At 38.5% G+C, this 20,845-nt stretch overlaps 2 protein-coding genes across 3 annotated transcripts; one reads left to right on the forward strand and one right to left on the reverse strand.

The window, feature by feature from the left end:
- The first annotated feature begins 2,170 nt into the window (after positions 1–2,170).
- On the forward strand, positions 2,171–8,954 carry si:ch1073-456m8.1 (leucine-rich repeat flightless-interacting protein 2). 2 transcript variants are annotated; one of them, XM_068720376.1, is made up of 6 exons: positions 2,171–2,398; positions 2,675–2,749; positions 4,750–4,788; positions 5,017–5,178; positions 5,356–5,439; positions 6,295–8,954. In XM_068720376.1, exons 1-6 carry the CDS (start codon positions 2,300–2,302, stop codon positions 6,829–6,831), a joined length of 996 nt encoding a protein of 331 aa, XP_068576477.1. In that variant the 5' UTR covers positions 2,171–2,299; the 3' UTR covers positions 6,832–8,954. The 2 variants fall into 2 exon arrangements, with proteins under 2 accessions (XP_068576477.1, XP_068576478.1); XM_068720377.1 differs by having other exon boundaries at positions 4,753–4,788.
- A 912-nt stretch (positions 8,955–9,866) lies between these two features.
- avil (advillin) lies at positions 9,867–19,858 on the reverse strand. The gene is made up of 20 exons (XM_068720291.1): positions 19,808–19,858; positions 19,399–19,510; positions 19,110–19,184; positions 18,724–18,920; positions 18,536–18,644; positions 18,335–18,445; positions 16,915–17,120; positions 16,748–16,826; positions 16,432–16,530; positions 16,100–16,253; positions 15,896–15,996; positions 15,151–15,288; positions 14,812–14,970; positions 14,543–14,722; positions 13,810–13,967; positions 13,559–13,700; positions 13,221–13,409; positions 13,073–13,141; positions 12,512–12,622; positions 9,867–10,655 (listed from the first exon to the last, which is right to left on the reverse strand). Exons 2-20 carry the CDS (start codon positions 19,456–19,458, stop codon positions 10,542–10,544), a joined length of 2,451 nt encoding a protein of 816 aa, XP_068576392.1. The 5' UTR covers positions 19,459–19,510; positions 19,808–19,858; the 3' UTR covers positions 9,867–10,541.
- Positions 19,859–20,845: the final 987 nt, after the last annotated feature.

Genomic DNA, 20,845 nt, shown 5'->3' on the forward strand with positions numbered 1-20,845 from the left:
TTCTTTCCACTTTGATGGAATAGATAATTTCACTGGTGACCTGGAACTTCTTCAAAGATCAATATATTTAGAGTGACAAAGTTAGCCTTCTCTAAATGAAATAGATGAAAACTATACATAAGTCATCAAGGGATAAGATAACACACATGTTCACCATTTTTAGTTTTAGCAAAAATGCATGTCCCTGTTCGATCCATTTGAAGGTTTTTATGTTTATAAATGCAGAGGGAACGTGAATAATCAATAATACATTTCACAATGCAACAATACAGTTTAGAGTAACAACCTCCATGCAATGCACCAAAGCTAAACATGAGTACTAGGCTCACCCTTTCAGCAGTGGTGGAAAGTAAGTACATTTACTCTAGTACTGTACTCAAGTACAATTTTTAGGTAATTGTACTTTAATGTACAATAAATATCAAGCTGGAGCCATCGACAGATTAGCTTAGTTTAGCATAAAGACTGGGAACAGTTGCAAGCAGTGGGCTGGTCCACACCAAGGAAATAGCTCATGTTTGAATTTAGATGAATAGAGATGTTACCAATTGAGTCTTAATTTGCATTGTACATGACTAGCATCAAATATGGCTGCTGAAGATGCTAAAACGGTTATGTTGTTTAAATGTGCTTATAGATATGAATATGGGACCAAGTACTCACCACAGCCTCATCAGCACATAAACAACTCTTGAGTCTGCGGCACCAAGACCTTCTTCCCAGAGAGGAAGCCTCTTTTCTGAGTCTGAGATCACGGCCTCAGGAAGCTGCTGGACTTTTTGACCGTCAATCCAACCTTCTGATGCTGAGCATCTGTCTGTCGATGATTATCAAGAAATTCAGAGTGCAATGCTGATGCTATGGAACAGGAAGAGAGCTAAAGTAGTTCATCTATGCTCCTTTATATGAATAAAGTCAATCAAAGCAGCCAACTCTCAAGTCACTTTATCCACCGTGAACAACCTCACTCAATATTTTTTTTCAGTGAAGGCATTTTGACAAAAAGAAGGTGTACATTAGAATTATTGATTGCTTGATTACATTCAGCTGCTTTGGTTTCATGGTGCTGGTATTGTGCACTCTGGCTTCCTGTCACACTGTAATGGCTTACCTCAATTACATCTGAGCCATTGTTAATGTTATTAGTCACAGCTTTGCTTTTCCTCCTTAGACAAGTCAAAACATCTGCGCATAAATAGGCACGCATAAATCATGTTATAGTAATAATCTATCAATGAATGAAGTAAGACAAGCGCAATTTGATAGTTTAATTGATAAAAGAGATCCATAAATGTAAAGTAAGGCCGAGGAGCGAATGAGTGGAATTGAGTTGTCTGATCTGACTACCCAAATCATGTACACTGTGGAACAAATATTATATAATGTAAATAGAAGTTCAAAGTATTTTGTATTGTTGACAGTGGAATTATAGTTGCTTTCAAATATTGTTGCTTAATGAATTAATAATTAAAAGTAAGACAAAATGTCTTCTTCAAAAGTAGAAGTAGAAGATGCTGAAACTGAGTGAAATAAAAAACCCAGAGGTCTGTATGTTTTCATCATTACACGGATTAGGAAAACTCTATAAATATTGTGCATCATTTCATAGACATTTCCCTAATTGCCCCTAAGTTATATTTGCGATGTTATGTTTTATTTTTGCATTCTTGAACTGCTTCAAAACAAGTCCCTCTGGATGAATAAAGTGAAAAATAAACTTTATTTTCTTATTTTATCTTCAGCTTTTGGTATCCTTGGGATTTGTGGGAGTGTTTGAACAGCTCTTGATGATGATGATGATGATGATGATGATGACTCTAATTTTGCATGGTGATTGGCAGAGATGAAGATTTATTTTATGTAGCCTATTTGTATTGTAATTAAGTGTGATGAGTTGCTTTTTTATTGTACTCTCTTCCACTGAAGTTCCCTCATCTTCATGTTTTCACAAAATTCACATAAACCATAAAGCTCACCTGAACATCCCTGATAGGCCTTGTTTTCGTTGAAGAGTTCCAGGACTTGAAATGCGTCATGGTTCTTATCTGAACCTTAAAACTTTTTTTTTAAACTGCCAACAGTTTGAAAATAGTGATCTTTGACTTCTCTCTGTGTCTGTGTGGGCGGAGTGAGGGCGGTGTTAAACACAGTTTGGTCCTCGTAGCTCTCCGTAGACCACGACCTGGGCGTCGGCAAAACACTTCACTCACAGCTGCTGCGAAGAAAAAAACAAAACACGAAACACCTCTTCACTCAAGAAGAGGTGTCTCTTACATAAACGGGAAACTTAATATAAAACATGCATTCAGTCACGCTGGACAGCAGTGGTTCGCCAAAGAAACGGACGTTATCTCGAGGGCTGAGCGAGGATGAGTCGCTCCGAAGCATTATAAAAGAGGTGAGAAATCACGGCGTCATTACTGTTCGTTTATAGCTAACGATAACGTTGTGGTACCGCAGAGTATTGGACGTTTTAAACGTTTAACGTCAATGTGTGAATTTCGGCTATTTTCTTAACCGTTTAAGAATGATCAACGGCCCAAAGGAGCAGTTGGGCCTGTAGCTTCAGTTCACTTCCTGATTAATGACGTTATCTAGCTAACGTTAGCTTGTTGTGTGATGTTAGGCTCTTTCACCTACCTGAGGTGTGGTTTTTGTTTTGTCTCCTTATCAGGCCGAGAGTTCGTCCAGGCGTCTGACACGAAGCGACAGCCGAGCGGGCACCATGAAGAGGCGGACTGACAGTCAGGTAGGAGCCATTGTTTTGATCTCTAGCTATTCAAACATCTACATAGTCCTGAATGTCTCCAGTTTATGTCTCTCATATGTCATTATCATTGCAGTGTAATGAAAATACAGTAACACAATAAGCAGCAGTGGACATTTACTCAAGTATTGTGCTTTGCACATTTTTGAGATACTTGTGTTTGAGTTTTTCTATTGATGCTTTATACTTCTACTCCATTACATTTCAGTGGGAAATATTTGTACTTTGTACTTCACCAACTGACAGTTATAGTCAGATTAAGATTTACATAAAACTCCACCTCAGCCAGCTACAGTAGTTAAATGCTGCTTACATATTGTTGCATTGGTGTTAAAAATCAAATTTCATATATTATAATATATCAGTTACACAGGGCAATCTGCATTTCTGCAAAATAAGTAATTAAACGTTTGATAATTGCAGTACATTTTGGTGAATACTTCTGTACTTTTACATAAGTACAATGTTAATGAAGAGCCTTAACTTGTTATGGAGTGTTTTTGTTGTATTAGTACTTTAACTAAAGTAAAAAATCTGAATACATCTTCCTGCACTTAAGAGACATAAACTTTAGCTAGGTTTGGATAAACACCTTTATGTCTGTTCAGTGTCTCATGTCACAAAGGCTGTTTTTAAACGTTTATTTACAGAAAACCCAAACTCGTGTTCAGTCACCTTGTTGGGACATGGTGTGTACCTGGATTAAAAGCTTAACATTTTTCTTACCTTGTTTATCTTTGAAAATATAATACTATTTGTTTGGCATTCTTTTCTGTTTTACCACTACTGACGTTAAAAACAACTGTGTAAAGGCAGTGAGTCTGATGCAAATGTGTCTTCATAAGCTGATGTTGCATCAAATTGTGTGACCCATCATATTCTATGACCTAATTAGGAATGTCAGCCATATTGCCAATGCATATGTGTTTTTTTTAAATCCTTAGTCACATGCTGTACTTTGAGAGCTGTTATCAAGCACGGTGCTAAATAGTGTTTGATAGCAGCGATTGTGGTGGACAAAAGTTGGTTACTTGTCGGAATTGTGACGCTAGATACCGGGGAGGCACCGTTTTTGGTAACAGCTGCTATCACACTGTGTGAGTATGTGATAAGGTATGATTAAACATTAACGTTTGCATTTCTAACTGGGTCACAGAATTTGGTGCAATACCCTATTTTAAATGTTTACAGTGTAAAATAAAAGGTTTCATATTAAAAGGGTCCATTCTTTTTCGGTTTTCTGAGGACTAATAAGCCTTTTTTTTTTTTTTTTTTTAACAGCAGACATTGAACTAGCACAGGTGTTAGTAATAACATTAAGGATGACTCCGTTAATAGTTCCATTAAGTCATAACAGTGTGTCAGTAAGCCAGCACCCTGAAACTGAAGAAGCTAAATCATATTCAGTCATAATTAATTGTATTATTTACACCTGTGCGTTTCCTACCCTGACATGTCAAAATGTGTTTGTTTTAAAAAGGCCTAATAAATCAAAGTAAGAGCTATTGTCCATGCAGTCATCAATAGAAGTGAAGAGCATCCTACTAACAGAAAAAAAACTACTAACATTAATTGAAGCAGAAAAACATATTCAATCATCCTTGTTTTTTTTTTTTAAGACATTTAACTTCACATATTCACAAAAGTAAAGATTTTCAAAATGTACAGAAAATTGTATATCACAACACATTGCTTTTCTTATGGCTCACGGATCTTACACAAGCCAATACCAAAGTCCTGCAACACATGGTTCCTTATGAAGCTCAAAACAATTAATTTGTGAATTAACTTCATGGCGATTTTAAATTCTATCTTTTGTAATTTATTATACAAGTCATATTATAGTTATCATGTGTAAACAAGAGGAGTAAAGGAAAAAGATCCAATATGGCCCTTTAGAACATGCTTAATTTCACTTCATTAAAAACACTTGAGCATTCTTTACAAAAAATGTTTTCAATGTTTTTATTCTCCCCTTTCAGCAGTCAGAGCAGGACCTCTACATGGGACTCCCAGAAATGGTGAGTATTTCTTACTGTAATTATGACATTTTTTACAATTTAAGGTCTTGTTCACTGTTCTTGAGGTCTCATAGATTGTTACAGTGATGCATTTTCTTTTACATATGAAGGGATTGTCGTGCTCCCACTGTTGCCTCTGAGAGCTTACTAAACACTTGTCTGCCCACTGATGGGCATGCGGTCCTCTAAATTTGCCCACACTGATTTGTAACTGTGTTTGTGGTGCAGCTGGAGCTGCAGGCAAGCTATGAAGAGGTGGTGCAGGAGCTGCGTGGGCTGGAGGTCGAGCGGGAGACTCTGTTGTTCCAGGTGGACGTCCTGCAGGACACGCTGGAGGGTGTAGAGGAGCTGCTGGCGGAGGCCCAGAGGGAAGCTGGACAGGCTAGTCTGGTACGTCAAGGCCTCACCAGCACCGAAACACCACTTAAATTCAAAACTTTTAAACACTTAACTTCAGCAATATATAGACGACTCTTAGTCTTCAACCTCTCTAATGAGAAGTTTGTTTTTTGTTCCTCGATCCAACAAAGTATGACACTAACAAACTGTTTTTCTTTGCACTTGTAGGAGTTGGAACGAGAGAGGGAAGCCAAGAAGAAATCAGAGAGCATGGTCTGCTCTCTGATACAAGAGGTGAAGAGATTAAAAGAGGTAAAATGAGGGGGTTTAGGATTCTTTAGATTTCTGATGGCTAGTGAATACTTTAAAGAATAAATACTTGATATTCAAACCACATAATTTTTAGCTTTGAAAAAGTACCATCTACCTCAATTTATATGGTTTGAATTTCTCCCCTTGAAATTTACAGAAAGGTGATTTGAAATTGTGTTTTTTGTATCCAATTTTTGTATCCAGTTTTTTGTATCCAATATATAAAAAACAATTAATACTTGAAATCAGGTCAAATTCAGCTGGTCCATAGAAACGTAAGATCAAATCATATATACAAATATTATGATAAACAATTAAGTTGTCTAAATTGATAATAACAAGCACACACTAACTCAAATCTCTCTCTCAAAAAAAGTGGATTATTATGCACTAAAGTTCTTGATTAAATAAAATTTGTCACGGATTTAATTCCCACAAGATTATACAAAACCATGTGGTTATTTCATATTGCTTATTTATGAATTGAACTAGCAGTAAACATGCTCTGTTGTTATCGAGATGATCACCCAAACCTAATTTGAAGTTAAATTTAAAAAATCATGTCAAGTCAAAAACATCTGAGCTTCTGGAAGTTTCAATGGAGGAAACCACACTCATTTTTAAGATGTCAGACATTTATTTATTATATATTCAGTTGTGATTAAATTTCACAATCATGTCTTCAGTTGTTTATAAAGTTACATTGTTCATGGCTTTTCTTTCCTTCCATATAGATCAGAGATGGTATTAAATTGACACACACAATTTAGATAAAATACTCAAGTAGTAACTATATTGTGTTTTATCTGACAGGACACTTAATATACTTATGGACAACTCAATTTCTCTTTGCAGGAGAGGAATAACGAGGCATCTGCTACAGTTAACACACATGGAAGTGTGGATGTGGTAACGACACAAGGACACCAAATGAAAAAGGATGCAAAGGAATTGATGAGAGACTCCTTGCCGTGTGAACCTCAAAGAAGTGAAAGCCGAGGCAGAGTGTCAGAGAAAGGAGGACAGAGTGAAGAGGCAGAGGATGAGGGAGGCGTCCTGACGAAGCTGAGGAAGATGGTCACTAAGCCCCTCGGCCAGTTGCCGTCTCTTGCAGTGGACGACCCGTCCTCTGGAGACGGCATCCTGCAGAGGCCTTACGAACACGACGTCAGGGACGGACGAGACCCTTCTCCGGACAGGAACGACTCAGACAGCATAAGTGCCTACGAGGACGCGTCCGCTGAGACTCCAGAGCAGGACAGGATGTTTCCGGGGGAAGCGGACACTTTGGAGCTGCCTGAAGATTCAGAGAAAAGTTCTGCTAACAACAGCCTGATCAATGACGAGACAACCGAAGACTCCAAAAACCCAGACGCTTGTGTTGTGTCTTAATCTGTTTTATCTACTACTGGACAAAAGGTCAAAGGTGATTGATTATTGATAATTTAGTGTAATTCAAGAGCTCTTTGATCTGCAGTTTACCCACATCTGATTTTAATGTTCTTAAAAAACTTTGAGGCCAACAATAACAATTTGAAGACGTCACTATAGGCTCTAGGGAATTTTTATGATAATTCTACACTAGTTTTTGAAACAAAATAGTAAATCAATTATTCAGCAGCTTACTTTATAATTGGTTGTAATACACTGTAGTAGAACTGTACGTTTCAGTTTTAATTTCACAACAAAGCAACTCAGGATCCAGGTGGTTTACAAGCTGGAATTCCACTTCTGACTACTTAATATTATTTGCCAATAATTTCTTTTTATATCCGTCATATCTTTTTTGTAATTCGTGGATAGACATGGACAATAGTCCGTGCTGCTTTGACCGTTTACCTCTTTTAATAAGGTTTGTTTGTATACAAACAGCTGCCAGGACACAAATCAGGATTTACCTGTGGACAAAACACAGTGAGCTCTGTATTACAGAGAAACATTACATTACCAACTTTAGGAATTTAGAGAGGCAGTTGTAGATCAGCAACGGGAAATCAACTGTAGTTTGAAAGATTATAAGATACATAATTTTTGAAGTAAGGGAAAATGCCATCTATTTGCTGCCTTGCTGATCTTTACAAGAAGATTTCTTTTTTTAACTTTCCATCTACGTCCCTTTTTCCTGTTTATGTGTGTCGAATTTAGGAATATTGATTTGGCTGCATTTGCACTCTTTAAAGGTCTTGTATTGTGGCATACATTTGTACGATTTGATTAGAAACAACATTCCCGTAACAACCAAACACGTCAGTGAGATGTAGCGAAGTGACCTGCTCCAGGCTTCTTCTCTGCTGCATGGTAATACTGTATATTTGCACTTTTGCAGTGGAATTTGCTGAAAGTAGTCTGTTTCGACTTCTCTGATTGCTGTAAACACTTTGTATTTAATCACAATTTTTTGTGTTTGTTTTTGTACAATGTGAGGTTTCTTTAATGCTCGAGGCAGGAATAGACCCTTTCACCTCATTTGTGATAGTTTGCATGAGCACCTAAGAATGTATATTGATTTCCAAATTGCACATGAATCAATGTCATTAATCAGTACTTATGCATGCAGTACACGTATATAAAATAATACTTTGACGAGGTATTTACTGCGACAATTGCTATTTTGAAGGGATTTTAATTTTGTTTTGCAGATGATGTATCGTTCTGTCATTTCCTGTTCTTTTATGGTGTCTCTTTAGCAAAACACAATGTCAGTTTTGATGGAACAAATCATGTGACACTAATTTTGGTATCTGATTCTGTTACACAAAAAAACTAAAGCAGCAATATCAATAAGTTTGTGGACATTTGAAGAAGTAGAATGTTGCTGCATTGAGCTGCTTATTTTGTTGGTTTAAGGCAGCGTGACTCATTTGCCTTTTGCATTACTTCAATCAGTCGCATTTCAACATAATGCTGGTTCACTTGCTAGTACCTGATTATTTGTTGTGCTGGCTGCCATGATGCACAAAGCCTTAGAGACAAACAGCTCAGATTACTGCTGTTTGTTCCACAAAATATTCCGATGGAAGGTTACTGTTACTGTAGTCCTGTGTGGTGGCACTGTAGTCAGATCTTTAGCAATCAGGTCATTTGCTACCAACTTTGGTCAGACTTTTTTACATGATCATCCACAATCATTGATTGTTTATGTTATCCATGATTCATTCTATGTTCCTTTTGATTTCCTGTCAGGTCAAAGGATTTGGTTTGTTGTAACGAACCAGTAAAGTTACATCACTCTGACTTTTATCTGATAAAATGTATTTTTTAAACTTCCATCACTGGAGCTGTTTTGGATTTTGAACACAGCAGTGGGTTTATTGACCATTTATCAAGTAATCAAATTGGTTTTGTGTTTCATTTTCCTTAATGCAAAAAGTATGTTCTTACTGTAAGTTGATGTGTTTTATGGGTCTACATATTTGCTTTGTATGAAATGCTGAGATGTAACGGTAAATTACATACATTTATACTTGTAATGAAAATACATTCCAGACATATCAAAATAAAAACAGTGAATAATGCTAATGCCAATTAGTCATTTTTTTCAACTTATATGTAAAATATTCATCTGATAAAGGAATCAGCATCATAAGAAGCTTTAAACTATCTAAAGATACTGAGATAGTTGAAAGCTGAAAAGACAAGGACAGTTCTTTTAGAGTCCTTTAGTGAAACTCATGTAAAAAACAGAAAATAGCATTGATGATAATTATGTAAATTCTGAAGTCAAATGTCTCTTTCCCCCTTTGCAAGGTAATCTGTTCCTGTGAAATTTTAAATGCTGTAAAAGTATAACAGAGAATTCATCAGCAATATAACTGAACTACTGTACTCCTGGAGATACATGGAGGAACCTTTAAACATTTGTTGTTCCCTGAAATATTTTGGCCTGACATGTTGCAATAACATTTGTCCAACAGATGGCAGAGTTACCTACGGTGCACTCAGTAGAATTCAGATCTCCATCAGGTGTTTCTGGAACGACTACTGCTGAATTCAAGCCAACGATTCGTTGTAATGTATGCACAAGACATTACCTACAATCTTGACAAAAACAAAATTAAACTCACCAAGCTGTCTGCCCGCTTAGCAGCGGTTGAGTGGCAGTTATGCACTCACCTATGTTATCCCTTGCAGCGGCCTCTTAAAGAGTCGTGAGCGAGGAGTCAGTGGGCAGTCAATGGCAGTATAAAACAGGAAATAAAAGGTGTTTTGAGAAAGTATGAGTGGCCGCAACCATGAGAGGTCCTTGAGCATGCAGACATAACTGACCACCCAAAATATTATGCAGTTTGCTGCAGCAGAATGCAAGATTAGCAGTGGACAGAGGCGCACGCTCACTCACAGACGCGCCTACACACGCAACCTTTCACATGACCCTCTTGGCAGAAGCAAAAATAATAAAAGTAACATAAATGTTTGGTACTGATGAGTTTGATAAATTACATGTTTTATTTTATTTATTTAAGTTCTGTTTTTAATGTTCGGGTTACATTACATTACATTACAGTCATTTAGCAGACGCTTTTATCCAAAGCGACTTACAATAAGTGCATTCAACATTGGTAATCAAGAGAACTACTAGTCACCAGAAGTCATAAGTACATCTCCTTTTTCAAACAACCATCTAAGAGCATGAAGCAGAGCAAAAGTACAGTGCAGAAACAAACTAATACGAATACAATCAGTGCAACAAACTAATATGAATACAATAGGTGCTAAGTGGAAGGCTCAGGGTATCTCTATGTATTCATTCTAAATAGATTTTTTAATATACAACAACAAGTAGTTATGTCTAATTGGCCTTTTATCACATGATCTCTTGTTCAGGTTATGGTGTGTTATTTCAGAAGCGGTAAACCATGCCACAAAAACAAATAATTCAAATAGTATTATCACAAACAATGAATCACTGTCGGTTGTACAACATCAGCACAGGTTTAAAAATAATCAAGTATGAAAGAGTTGTATTACAGAAATTTAGAACAAATGTATGAATTACAAGGCAATCAGATTGAATTTATGTGTAAAGTCATTAATTGTAGGGGAGGGGGGCTGACAAAGTTTTTTAATAGTAGTAACTTATTTCAAATACAGACAAAATCTGATTAAAACATCCCCTTTTCTTTCTTCATGTTCAGTTGTTTCCACTGTGGCATGCTGGCAAAGTCGTCTTTGGTGATCCCAAATATGTGGTTGAAGTCTGAGTCAGACAGGTATTTCTGAAAAGCAGTTCTCAAATTTTAGTCAGTGAAAGCAAATGATTAACAATACATTTCTGATACCATTTAGCAGCAAAGCATCATGGTTATACCTCACAACAGGATGCACAAAATGTTGATTGGTTCATCAAAGACACAACAGGGAACAAATCAGGAACTGTGCTAATTAATGAGTAGGTCCTGAATAATAACAACTGAATCAAACATGGAGCATAATGACAATAATGTGAAGACTTGAGAGAAAATAAATAGCAACGCTTTGTGTTATGGGTCTATAGTTTCAAATCAATTGCCAAGGAAGTTTCTCAAAAAGAAATATGTAATCTTGTACAAATAAAAAGGAAAATGAGAGCAGGTCAGCCAAACATGCAAAACATGTGAAATGTGTCTACCTTACAATTAAACCTGTAGGTGACTATCAGCAACTTCCACTTAGTCACCGAGAGGCTAAGCAGGGGAGACCAACCTGTGGACGCGCTGCTTGTAAAAGGGTGTACAAAAATGGCACAGGTCGTACCTGGCTCCTACAAAACCTATATTGAGAATGAAGTTTCCAATAAAAAAGGAATGATTAATACATATTTTTAGGTTTGAATTTACCTTTTATTTAAGGAAATTCCTCTTTAACCTAAAATATAAAGCAATAAAATAACGCATTATGAAATTAAGAATTTCCACTGTGGGCATTTGGAGGAAATCGCTAACTTTTATTTTTGTTTGTCAATATATTTTTCAAAGTAAAAATTGTAAAATTTCAGAATAAAGTTTCAGTTTTGTATTCTTGATGTCGGAAAAGAGTCACGACTGCGCTGCTGTTTACTTCCTAGTGTTTCTCCCTCTCCTGTGTTTCCAGCACATCCCCGTCTGTTTCTCCTTGTCTGTCTGTCTGTCTGTCTGTCTGTCTGTCTGTCTGTCTGTCTGTCTGTCTGTGTGTGTGTGTGTGTGTGTGTGTGTGTGTGTGTGTGTGTGTGTGTGTGTGGTGACTGTGGTTAAGTGGAGAGCAGGACCCCCGGCTCCAGCTAGTCTCATGTCAATGTGTCCTTGAGCAAGACACTTAACCCCAAAATTGCTCCCGTAGCTGCGTCTACGGTAGATAGATACTGAATTGTAAGTCGCTTTGGATAAAAGCGTCTGCTAAATGACTGTAATGTAATGTAATGTGTGTGTGTGTGTGTGTGTGTGTGTGTGTGTGTGTATGTGTGTTGTCCTCCTGGCTCTTCTTGCTCCCAGCTCTGCTCATCATACACACCTGTCTACAATCAGCTAATCATCCCTGCAGTACATCTACCCCAGCTTTTCAATTAGTCTTTACCAGTTCATTGGCTCAACTAATGTAATCTATGCTCAGGCCAAGCTTTGTGAGTTTTCCTTGTATTCTTGTTCCTGAATTAATTCTTGTCTGTTTCCTGTGAGCCAGGATTCCTGTCAACTGGTCTGCTTCAAAGCCTGCCCACATCTCTAATCTTCGTCCAGCCTGGTCTCACAACAAACTTCATTAACCTACACCAACTGCTTTTCAGAGTCTTGTGTTTGGGTCCACCTGTACCACACTGAAACATTGTGCTATTTTCCATAATGCATATACCATCTGTTAATATATGGGTATGTTTCGCTTTATGAGATAACAAAAAAATAAACCTTGTTGTCAAAACAAACTAGGAAAGTTGCAGTTCTTTTGCTTTATAAAATATCATCTAGCTCACCATCAAGGTTTTATTTCTGCCATGACTGGTTGGATGATGCAGAAGATACATTGGAACTGTTTCAGGGGCAAAGTGCACAAATGTGGTGGCTGAACTTTAACTATCACATCATGCTAGGCCCCCACTCCCCTCACACACACAGATCTACTGTACCTCTTTCTGGGTTGGGTCAACACCTTCAGGCAACTCGTTGGAAAGCTTGTTGACCAAGTCGTCAAGTGGAAAAGACTGAAAGCTTTTCTCACTTTTAACACCATCCTGCTCCTAGAAAGTCAGATTAAGGTTCAGTTTAGGATTATTAATATTTGTATCTAATCACTTCCTGTTGTGGCATTGAATCAGATGGTGATCAAGTACTTTGTTGATGCAAGTTTTTGACTCCTATCCCTTACTTTAAATTATAACTCTTACACATATTTAAGGTTAGCTAGCCAAAACTAAATATATTAAAAAAACAATCTTTCATGTTATTGTAATGTCTCTAGTACTCCTCTCAAGAAAGAATTGCTAACCAGTCAATGCTTGAGGTTAGACTGGACGTTTGCAGACCTACAGTAACCATTCCTGAATGTCCCTCTGTATGCAATACAACATCCTTACCTTAACCACTAACATAGAAACTATTTCCTACAGGTGACATGCATTAAGAAGAATGGTAACAATTTGGAAACCATGGCTTCAGACACATTTAAAAAATAATAAGACCTTACATACAGTTGTAACATTAACCGGTGCTGCTTCTTCTCCCAACTCCTTCTTCAACTCCTCATAGCTCTTTCCTCCCTAAAAGAAAGAAATATATGTTATTTTTTTCCTCGTCAATGTACATGTTGATGCTCCATTTCAGTTCAAAAACACTCACACTCCATTTGGAGGGGTCCCAGGCTGTGAACCACCCAGTGAATGTGGGCGGCTCAAATCCCTGCTTGATCAAGACGATGGGGGTGTCTGGGTCTCTGGCGCCTGGGTGGGTGCGCAGGTACTCTTGGCTTGTCACCACTGACTCTTTACGCTCTACCTCATTGGTCTCTTTACCAATCCAGAGAATCACCTGGGACCAACAATAAGAAAAGGCACTTTTAAGATTAAGTAACATGGCACAAAAAGGCTACACAGAAATACAGGTATATTGGGGATGTTATGATTCAGTGTTGTACCATGCTAATGTACCATAGACACTAAATTAAGTGTCTATCATACCTGGTCCCATGTGTCCAGCAGCATGACATCATCCTCATTGAGGTCGTCCTGCGTGAAGTGAGTCACCTCGGTCACAATGAAACGGCCCGTCTTATTAGAGCATTCGAACAAGCGCGGCTGGTCAGAAACCGTCTGCTGTAATCTGCAATCAACAACGTGACATGCAAAATAGTGGAAAACAAGCATATTACCATTGCTGCAACAGTCTTCACAAAGCCATTTTGCAAATATTTGTATTGTGTCATCATCACCTCTTGTCACTAGCATAAGGAGCTTTCCCTCCGAGCAACTCCCAGAATTCAATGGGCTCCTGACCCTCTGCCACAATCTCCTCAGAGAGTTGCCGTGAGTTCTGGCCAATCACAGAGCTCACCTCCTTTGCCATGGCTCTCTCATCTCCACTTGATCCCTGGCAACAAAAACTCAGTTATAGTTAGTTACCATGTACACTGTATGGCCAAAAGTAAACGGACAACCAAACATCACACCCTATATGTGATTGTACAACATCTCATCCATAACCACTGGTATCAACATGCTGCTATAACATTATTTTGGGAAGACTTTCTAACTGGTTTTTCAACCTGTCCACAGGGAACTGCTCCCATTCAGCCACAAGGGTGCTGACCTCTTCGTTCCAGTGCAATACCTGCTTTGTGCACAAGGGCCTTCTCCAAACTGTTGCCACAACGTTGGAAGCACACTGTTGTCTAAAGCATCATCGTACTCAAAACATGAAAACACCCCCGGACAAAAAGTAGAAAAATGTTTCTGGATGTGGGTTTCTACATATGTTTGCCATGGAGTATCTTCACGTATATTTTTACCTTTATGTAACAATATAAACAAATGTGAACATACAAAAATACATAAAATACAACAAACCACAAAAATGCTATAAAAAGTGTTGTATTGTATATTCACCCTGCTAATACAGTTCAGTGAATTATCAGTGTAACTATCTGATTTTAACAACTTTCTTACCTTTCCACACCACAGATGGTTTCCTGATTGGCTCTTTAGTAAAAACACATCATTGGAGTTCAGAGAGGTGGCCAGCGCAGGAACCTCAATGGCTTTTGTGTTGGACGGGTCAAAACCATGGACCTGGAACAACCTTATCGGTGGCTCTGGGTCAGAGGATCCTTTTCTAGACGTGCCCCCCTTACAGGAAAACGAGAAATAGTCTGTACTGGTAAAGAAACGTTATACACCATACACTTCCAGATAAATGATTATTAATGCAGTCGTACCTCAAAGATGACCATTTTACCCTTGAACATCGCCAGAAAGTGTCTTGGTTCTCTGCCCATTGTTATTCTCACTTGAACTGGCTCATCACCATACTTCTGATCCAAGTCTACAGCCTGAAATGCTGAGGCTGCAACTTCATCCTGTGTCGCATGACGACCCTGAATAATAAGGGGTGAAATATTTCATCATATATTACAGTAATAATCAAAAAATGCTGAAGCAGGGACAGTGAAGGATATACTGTGTTTAAGCATTATTGAAAGAATCTTAATATTCCAGTGTATGAACGTGAATTATTATCATTATGTAATACACTGGGTGTTAAAGCAAATCCTCACCTGCCATATGTAGAGTAGGTAGTACTTCTTGTTGTTAACCAAGTAAGTGTAGAGGATCAGGTAGCAGTCTCCTCCATAGAAGTATCCGTACCATTGAGGGTCCACGGGGACAAGCTCCAGATTCTCAACTCTCCACACCTGGGAACATCAAAGAGCTTCATTAACACAAAATCACAGAGTTGCATTTAATGTGTGTAGGGAAGTTAGTGCCCCTATGAAGCTGTAACACTCATTACACATTAGAAAAAAGATTGTTGGTAAGAAATACAAAGCAAAGTATACCTTTTTCACTGGACACATTTTGACATGCCACAGTAAGAAAAGCACAGGTGTAAATAATAAAATAAAGCTCACTGTCAAACTGTCATGGCTTAATTGAACAGATCAGAGCCATCGTCAATGTTATTAGTAACACCTGCTGCTTTTCCTGCAATGACAAGTCAAAATGTCTGCAGTGAAGAGGGAATCTTGAGTTGTAATTAATCAAATTACTACAAAGCAATTGCCACACAGATAACCAGGGGTCTCTAGGGCCCCAAAGGATCTCAGTACTGAGACTGGCCCTGTTGGTAATGCAGTTCTGTTTTTCTTTTTTAACTGTTCCTACGCTTAGCTGCACTTTGAAATAAATGTTAATGGTAGCATAGCACGGCTGAAGCTGACAGTATTCAGTCATCAGTTTTTTGACCTGTTGATACAGTAGATGATAGACTGATCCTCCTCAAAGTTAAATTGTCACAGTTACCTCCACTTGACCGGAGCCATCGTCCACCATTCGCTCCTGTGCAGCGACCTCTGGCATCACGTGCATCAGAGAGGCATCAAACTTTTCCTGTTTGATATGAGCTGAAGCAAAACAAAACCGATTTGAGTTTATTTTTATTTTCATCAGGAGCATTAATTTTAGTCTGTGCTTGTTGTGTTTATGCAAATGTAGGAATACACATACCCACTTTTCCTCTTGTATGCACTCTGCCCAGACCTTGAGTCTGGTCCTTTACAGTCCACCTCTGGAACAGCTGCTTGAAGAGAGCTGACTCTGCCCCGTCATTTACTGTCTCCACATTTGTAGTGATCGGGTAGTTTTTAGCTTTGATGAACTCCTACAATATAACAGCCAATCAGAAAACACATAGCAAATACACTGGTAGAATTTATTGCAGGACTGCTGTATTAGTTTTAGCTAGGTGTCGTATCTTATACACTTGCAACTCAGTGCGTGCAATAGCAATGAAAGACAAGCTAAGGATACATGTGAAGGTCTGCTGTAAAGTCACTCACCAAAGCTCTGGCCATAGCAGCCTGTCTCTCAGCTTTGTTTGCTTTCTTCCCCTTCCATACAAACATCTTTGCCCCTCCCTGATCCAAGAAGTAGCAGTCCTAAACAGATAATTAGATAATAAATCATTTCTTACCATCAGAAAGTAAACTATTTGTTTGAGTCATTTGAGTCCAAACAATAGTGAACAGGAATAGTGAAATGTCACACTAGACGGACAACCATACCAAGTTTCATGGTGGCATTGGCACCCATCTTGGTGTGGCCATAAAATAAAGCATAGGCGTTCTTTATTAGGTCAATATTGCACCAACTCACTTCATGGTTCAGGAGATCCTGAACCAGTGGTCTGGAAGCAACTTCTGTGAACTTCATCTGACCATCAGCATCTGTCACACTGAAATAAAAGCACAAACAAATGAGTAGTAGCAAACAGCACATGAACTACATGAAATGCTGGAAGCCACGGCCTGGGAGCAGCTCACTGGTAGAGAGTGAGTTTTGATTTCTGTTCCTGGTCAGCAGTTTCATCTGGAGGTCCGTCTTTTAGCACTGAGCTTCTTGCTCCAAGAACACCATTCAGGATCTCCATGTTCTGAGGAGACTGTCTCTCTGCGTCACCTTCGATCACTCGGATCTCTGCCCGACCTCCTCGCTCTCTGTCTCGGATGTCTTTGGCCAACATCATACCCTAAGAAGCAGAAGTACAACACAGACAAACCACCACCAGTTATCAAAGAAATCGTAGTCTATTTTAAAAATGAAGTGAGATTTCATCAGTGTAGTGACAATCTCATTGATAATCAGTGTACCCTAATAAACATAAACAAAGAAATATGTGCAGTTTACACGTTCAGCAAAATTGTTTTCATTAGCACACATCTGCCATTAGTTATCTAAAAGCAGATACAAAAGTGCACTCTATTGGATTTGGAGCATTTCCATTGTCTCTCAACGATTCTCAACATGGCGACAGCTGAGCCGGTGACTCGCAGCTAATGGTGCCAGCAACGCTAACTGCAAAAATTCTGAGAGAGCTAACAGTGTTTACTTGAGGGGGAACTGGGGGGGGGGGGCTACACTTCTGTGACAATGCCGTTATCAGCTGTATGAGCGCAGTGCAGAGCGGCAGCTATGAGCTGACCAATGGGACACGCTCACATGCACGAACATGCATAAACTATGTCAACAAAGCAAGGAGAAAACAACACACACAGAGGGAGTGCGACATCATTCTCTGGTCATAAATATGTAACCTAACTAATGGATAAATAATATATATGAACTAACTTAAATGTGGTGAAGACAAAATTATGTAAGCACCTAGAATATGAATATCAATGCCCTGAAAGCTTCAGTCCTCACTGCATTGCTGTTACGTAGTTTTGAACTGTGTGCAGTGGGATAATGAATCATTCATAGCCTCAGACCTTCTTCCAGGAAGAAGGAAATGAGCTACGACTGCACACTCCCACAGCTTTCCATAGAGGTTTAAATACGATATTTAGATCTGGTGAGGGCAGCATGGAAAGCCTTGTTTCAGAGTCCACGCCTCAAACGTATGTCTCACATTCAGATAAAATGCTGCAAATAGCACTCTAGAGCTGAAAGAGCAGGTAAATGTGACTTCCATGTCACTTTTCATTTCAAAATAATCATAAAACATTTTTATATAAGAAAATTTCGATAGTAAAATAGGTAAAGTTATTGTTATACTATTATTGTACACTACAGTCCATTTGATACAGTACATATATTCAATGGTAAGCTGATTTTCTGTCATCCTACTGCATATCCTGTATTATTGAAAATGAAGAATATAAGAGTAAAAACATGTGGAGTAAATGCTCATGTTTTTTTTTCTTTGTTTTACCTACACAGGCCCACAAGTCACAACAATCTTACTTTAATCTTTTCCTGTTTGTTACACTTGGGTCCGTTCCACTGAATGATGGTCTTGCCGATGTCCAACAAAAACACATCTCCAAGGTTGAAGCTCTTCCAGCTCATCTCCACCTGAAACAATTTAAAACATAAAGCATTCTCTCTTCCTGATGTCCCAACATGTCCCATAATGTTAAATAACTACTGTGATGTGTGGCGCACCTCGTTTGCAATCACTCGTTTCTTCCCTTTGACATGAAGCAGTCTCTTAACATCATAGCAGTTGGTTTCAGTGTGCCTCATGCCTGATGCAACTCCACCTTTCTTACAGCTAACCAAGACAGGATGATGATTATTAGGGTTTCATTGTCTATAAAACGATTGACTTCTGTATCAACATTTTCACTCACATTACTCCTTGTTTGAAGTAGCCCCTAAAGGCATCAGACTCGTGGTTCTGAACCTCGCGGTGCTGGACCGGAGTGGAACCCAAAAATTCATCGAGCTGTATGGCGTAAATAGCAGCTGCACCCTGTTCATCCTGAGTGGACTGTGAGCCGATCCAGTAGTGGATATCATAACAGAGAGAGCTGCTCACCTTCTGGGTCTGTGGAGAGAGGAGAAACAGAGCGTGTGGGGTGATGTGCAGACCAGGATGTTATCTGATACATTAAAAGACAAAAGCATTTTGTTTCAGCTGCATTATACAAAGTCTACAAATACAACAGTGGGCTTTTCTTTTCAAACAAGCAGCCACGGCACCCAAAACCACAATTAGTGACCTTCTCAGACTTACAGACAGAAGTACGTAGCAGTCACCCTCATAAAAGTTTCCATAAGATTTCTCAGGGACTTGTACCAGCTCCATTTTCTGTTCCACAGAGAGGGAGACAAAAAAAATCTACATTTCAGGTCTAGTAACCAGTATTCCTCAATCTCTTTTTTCCCCACATTATCACTGCTGTTTTAGTAATTTACTCCAGGAGTAGCAGAATTTTTTTTTCTTTTCCCATGAAACCAAACACCTGATTTGGGAAAACTTCAGTCTACAGAAACCGTTGCGTCAAACTATAAAATCAAAGTACCTCAATTCTCCAGATTATGATCCCAGGGCTGTGAGTTACTGCTCTAAATGTGTACTCCATGTTGATCGGATGCACTCGGTTTCAGTGGCTCTTGTTGCTTTGTTTTCTTTTTCTAGAAGAGGAGATCATTATCAAATCACATTTTTTTTTGGTACATTAAATACAATTTCCTTCAGTACAGACCTACAGCAACACAAATTTTGACATTATTTAAAAGGTTTGCCTCTTTATTCTCTTTTCTCTTGATAAACTGCACAACATAAGATTCATAGCAACGAGTGAGCCAACACGATCAAATCTCATAATTAAATATATATATATATATACTGGATATATATATATATATATATTGGATATATATATATATATATATATTGGATATATTTATATATTATCCAACAGAACATACCTGGTATTCTTGTCCTCTTGAAGACTTCCCTGCAATCTGATAACAGAAGGCCCTCGATCCTCTTCTACTCACTTCCCCTAAAACATTTGCCTGTGTTTGCATGTTTCAGGACCTCTCACAGTGCTCTGCCCAATCACTGAGGAAAACACAAAATCCTATAGGCAAATGTGCTGAAAAGAAGGATTGACTCATATTCAAATGCACAAACACACACAGTAATCACCTCCATCTTGTCACCATACCCTGTACAACCACATTCACGCCATAAATGGATGTATGCACAGCTATGGGTTGAAAGATTGTCTATAAATAATAACTTTGTGTTAATGGGCTTTCACAAGAATGGTATGGCACATTAATTATTATAGCTACTGATAAGCATAAAGATAACAGTGATTATATGTTTATATTAATATTAGTATTAGCATTTCTTTTAGAAGTATTATATACCTTGTATATCTGCTGTGCATGCTATGAATATGATGACGATAATGTGAACGTCTACACGTACACACTGAAGCAGATGAGGTCTTGTTGTTCTTTACTCTGGCACTGACACACCTGACATGAAGGAGACAAGGCAACAGTTACCACAAAGGTGTGGCCCTGTGCAGGGCGACTCTCCACCTGAGAGGGTCTGAACACTGCTCCCAGATTATCTGCAGAGAGCGATTAAGACATTTTGATGAAATAAAGAATAAATACAAAATTACATACATTTTGTTTTGAAGGAAAACTACACATCACAAAGTCTGTTTACAGGTTTTTGTACTGCAGATGTGAGAAAAGTTGTATAAAAGCTTTTGTCACTCAAGTGGTGTCACTAGAGTCAGCGTCAGCTGAGTCTGAAGACAAGTTTGAAAAAAACAACAATCTGGAGGTGTGGAGTTAAAACGAAGTGAGCTGACCTGACCTCTGTAGATCGTGTGCTTGAGGTAAGCGGCTCGAGGCTACATTAGCTGCTGCTAGCAAAACAACACACTAATCTCAGGTTGACCTGTCGGTGGACATTTTGCATTGTGGGTAATAAGCAGAGGA

The sequence above is a fragment of the Cebidichthys violaceus genome, unplaced genomic scaffold, assembly GCF_023349555.1.
Source record: "Cebidichthys violaceus isolate CVI_PGR_0920_01 unplaced genomic scaffold, fCebVio1.0.p SCAF_25, whole genome shotgun sequence".
Classification (NCBI taxonomy): Eukaryota; Metazoa; Chordata; class Actinopteri; order Perciformes; family Stichaeidae; genus Cebidichthys; species Cebidichthys violaceus.

Coding starts and splice junctions, on each gene's coding strand:
- si:ch1073-456m8.1 (XM_068720376.1), top strand. CDS start 2,300: ATGCATTCAGTCACGCTGGACAGCAGTGGTTCGCCAAAGAAACGGACG. Junction 2,399..2,674: donor TCCGAAGCATTATAAAAGAG/GTGAGAAATCAC, acceptor TCTCCTTATCAG/GCCGAGAGTTCGTCCAGGCG. Junction 5,179..5,355: donor AAGCTGGACAGGCTAGTCTG/GTACGTCAAGGC, acceptor TTGCACTTGTAG/GAGTTGGAACGAGAGAGGGA.
- avil (XM_068720291.1), bottom strand. CDS start 19,458: ATGGAGTACACATTTAGAGCAGTAACTCACAGCCCTGGGATCATAATC. Junction 16,531..16,747: donor AGGATCTCCTGAACCATGAA/GTGAGTTGGTGC, acceptor TTATCTGTTTAG/GACTGCTACTTCTTGGATCA. Junction 15,289..15,895: donor ATGGCTCCGGTCAAGTGGAG/GTAACTGTGACA, acceptor TGATGTTCCCAG/GTGTGGAGAGTTGAGAATCT.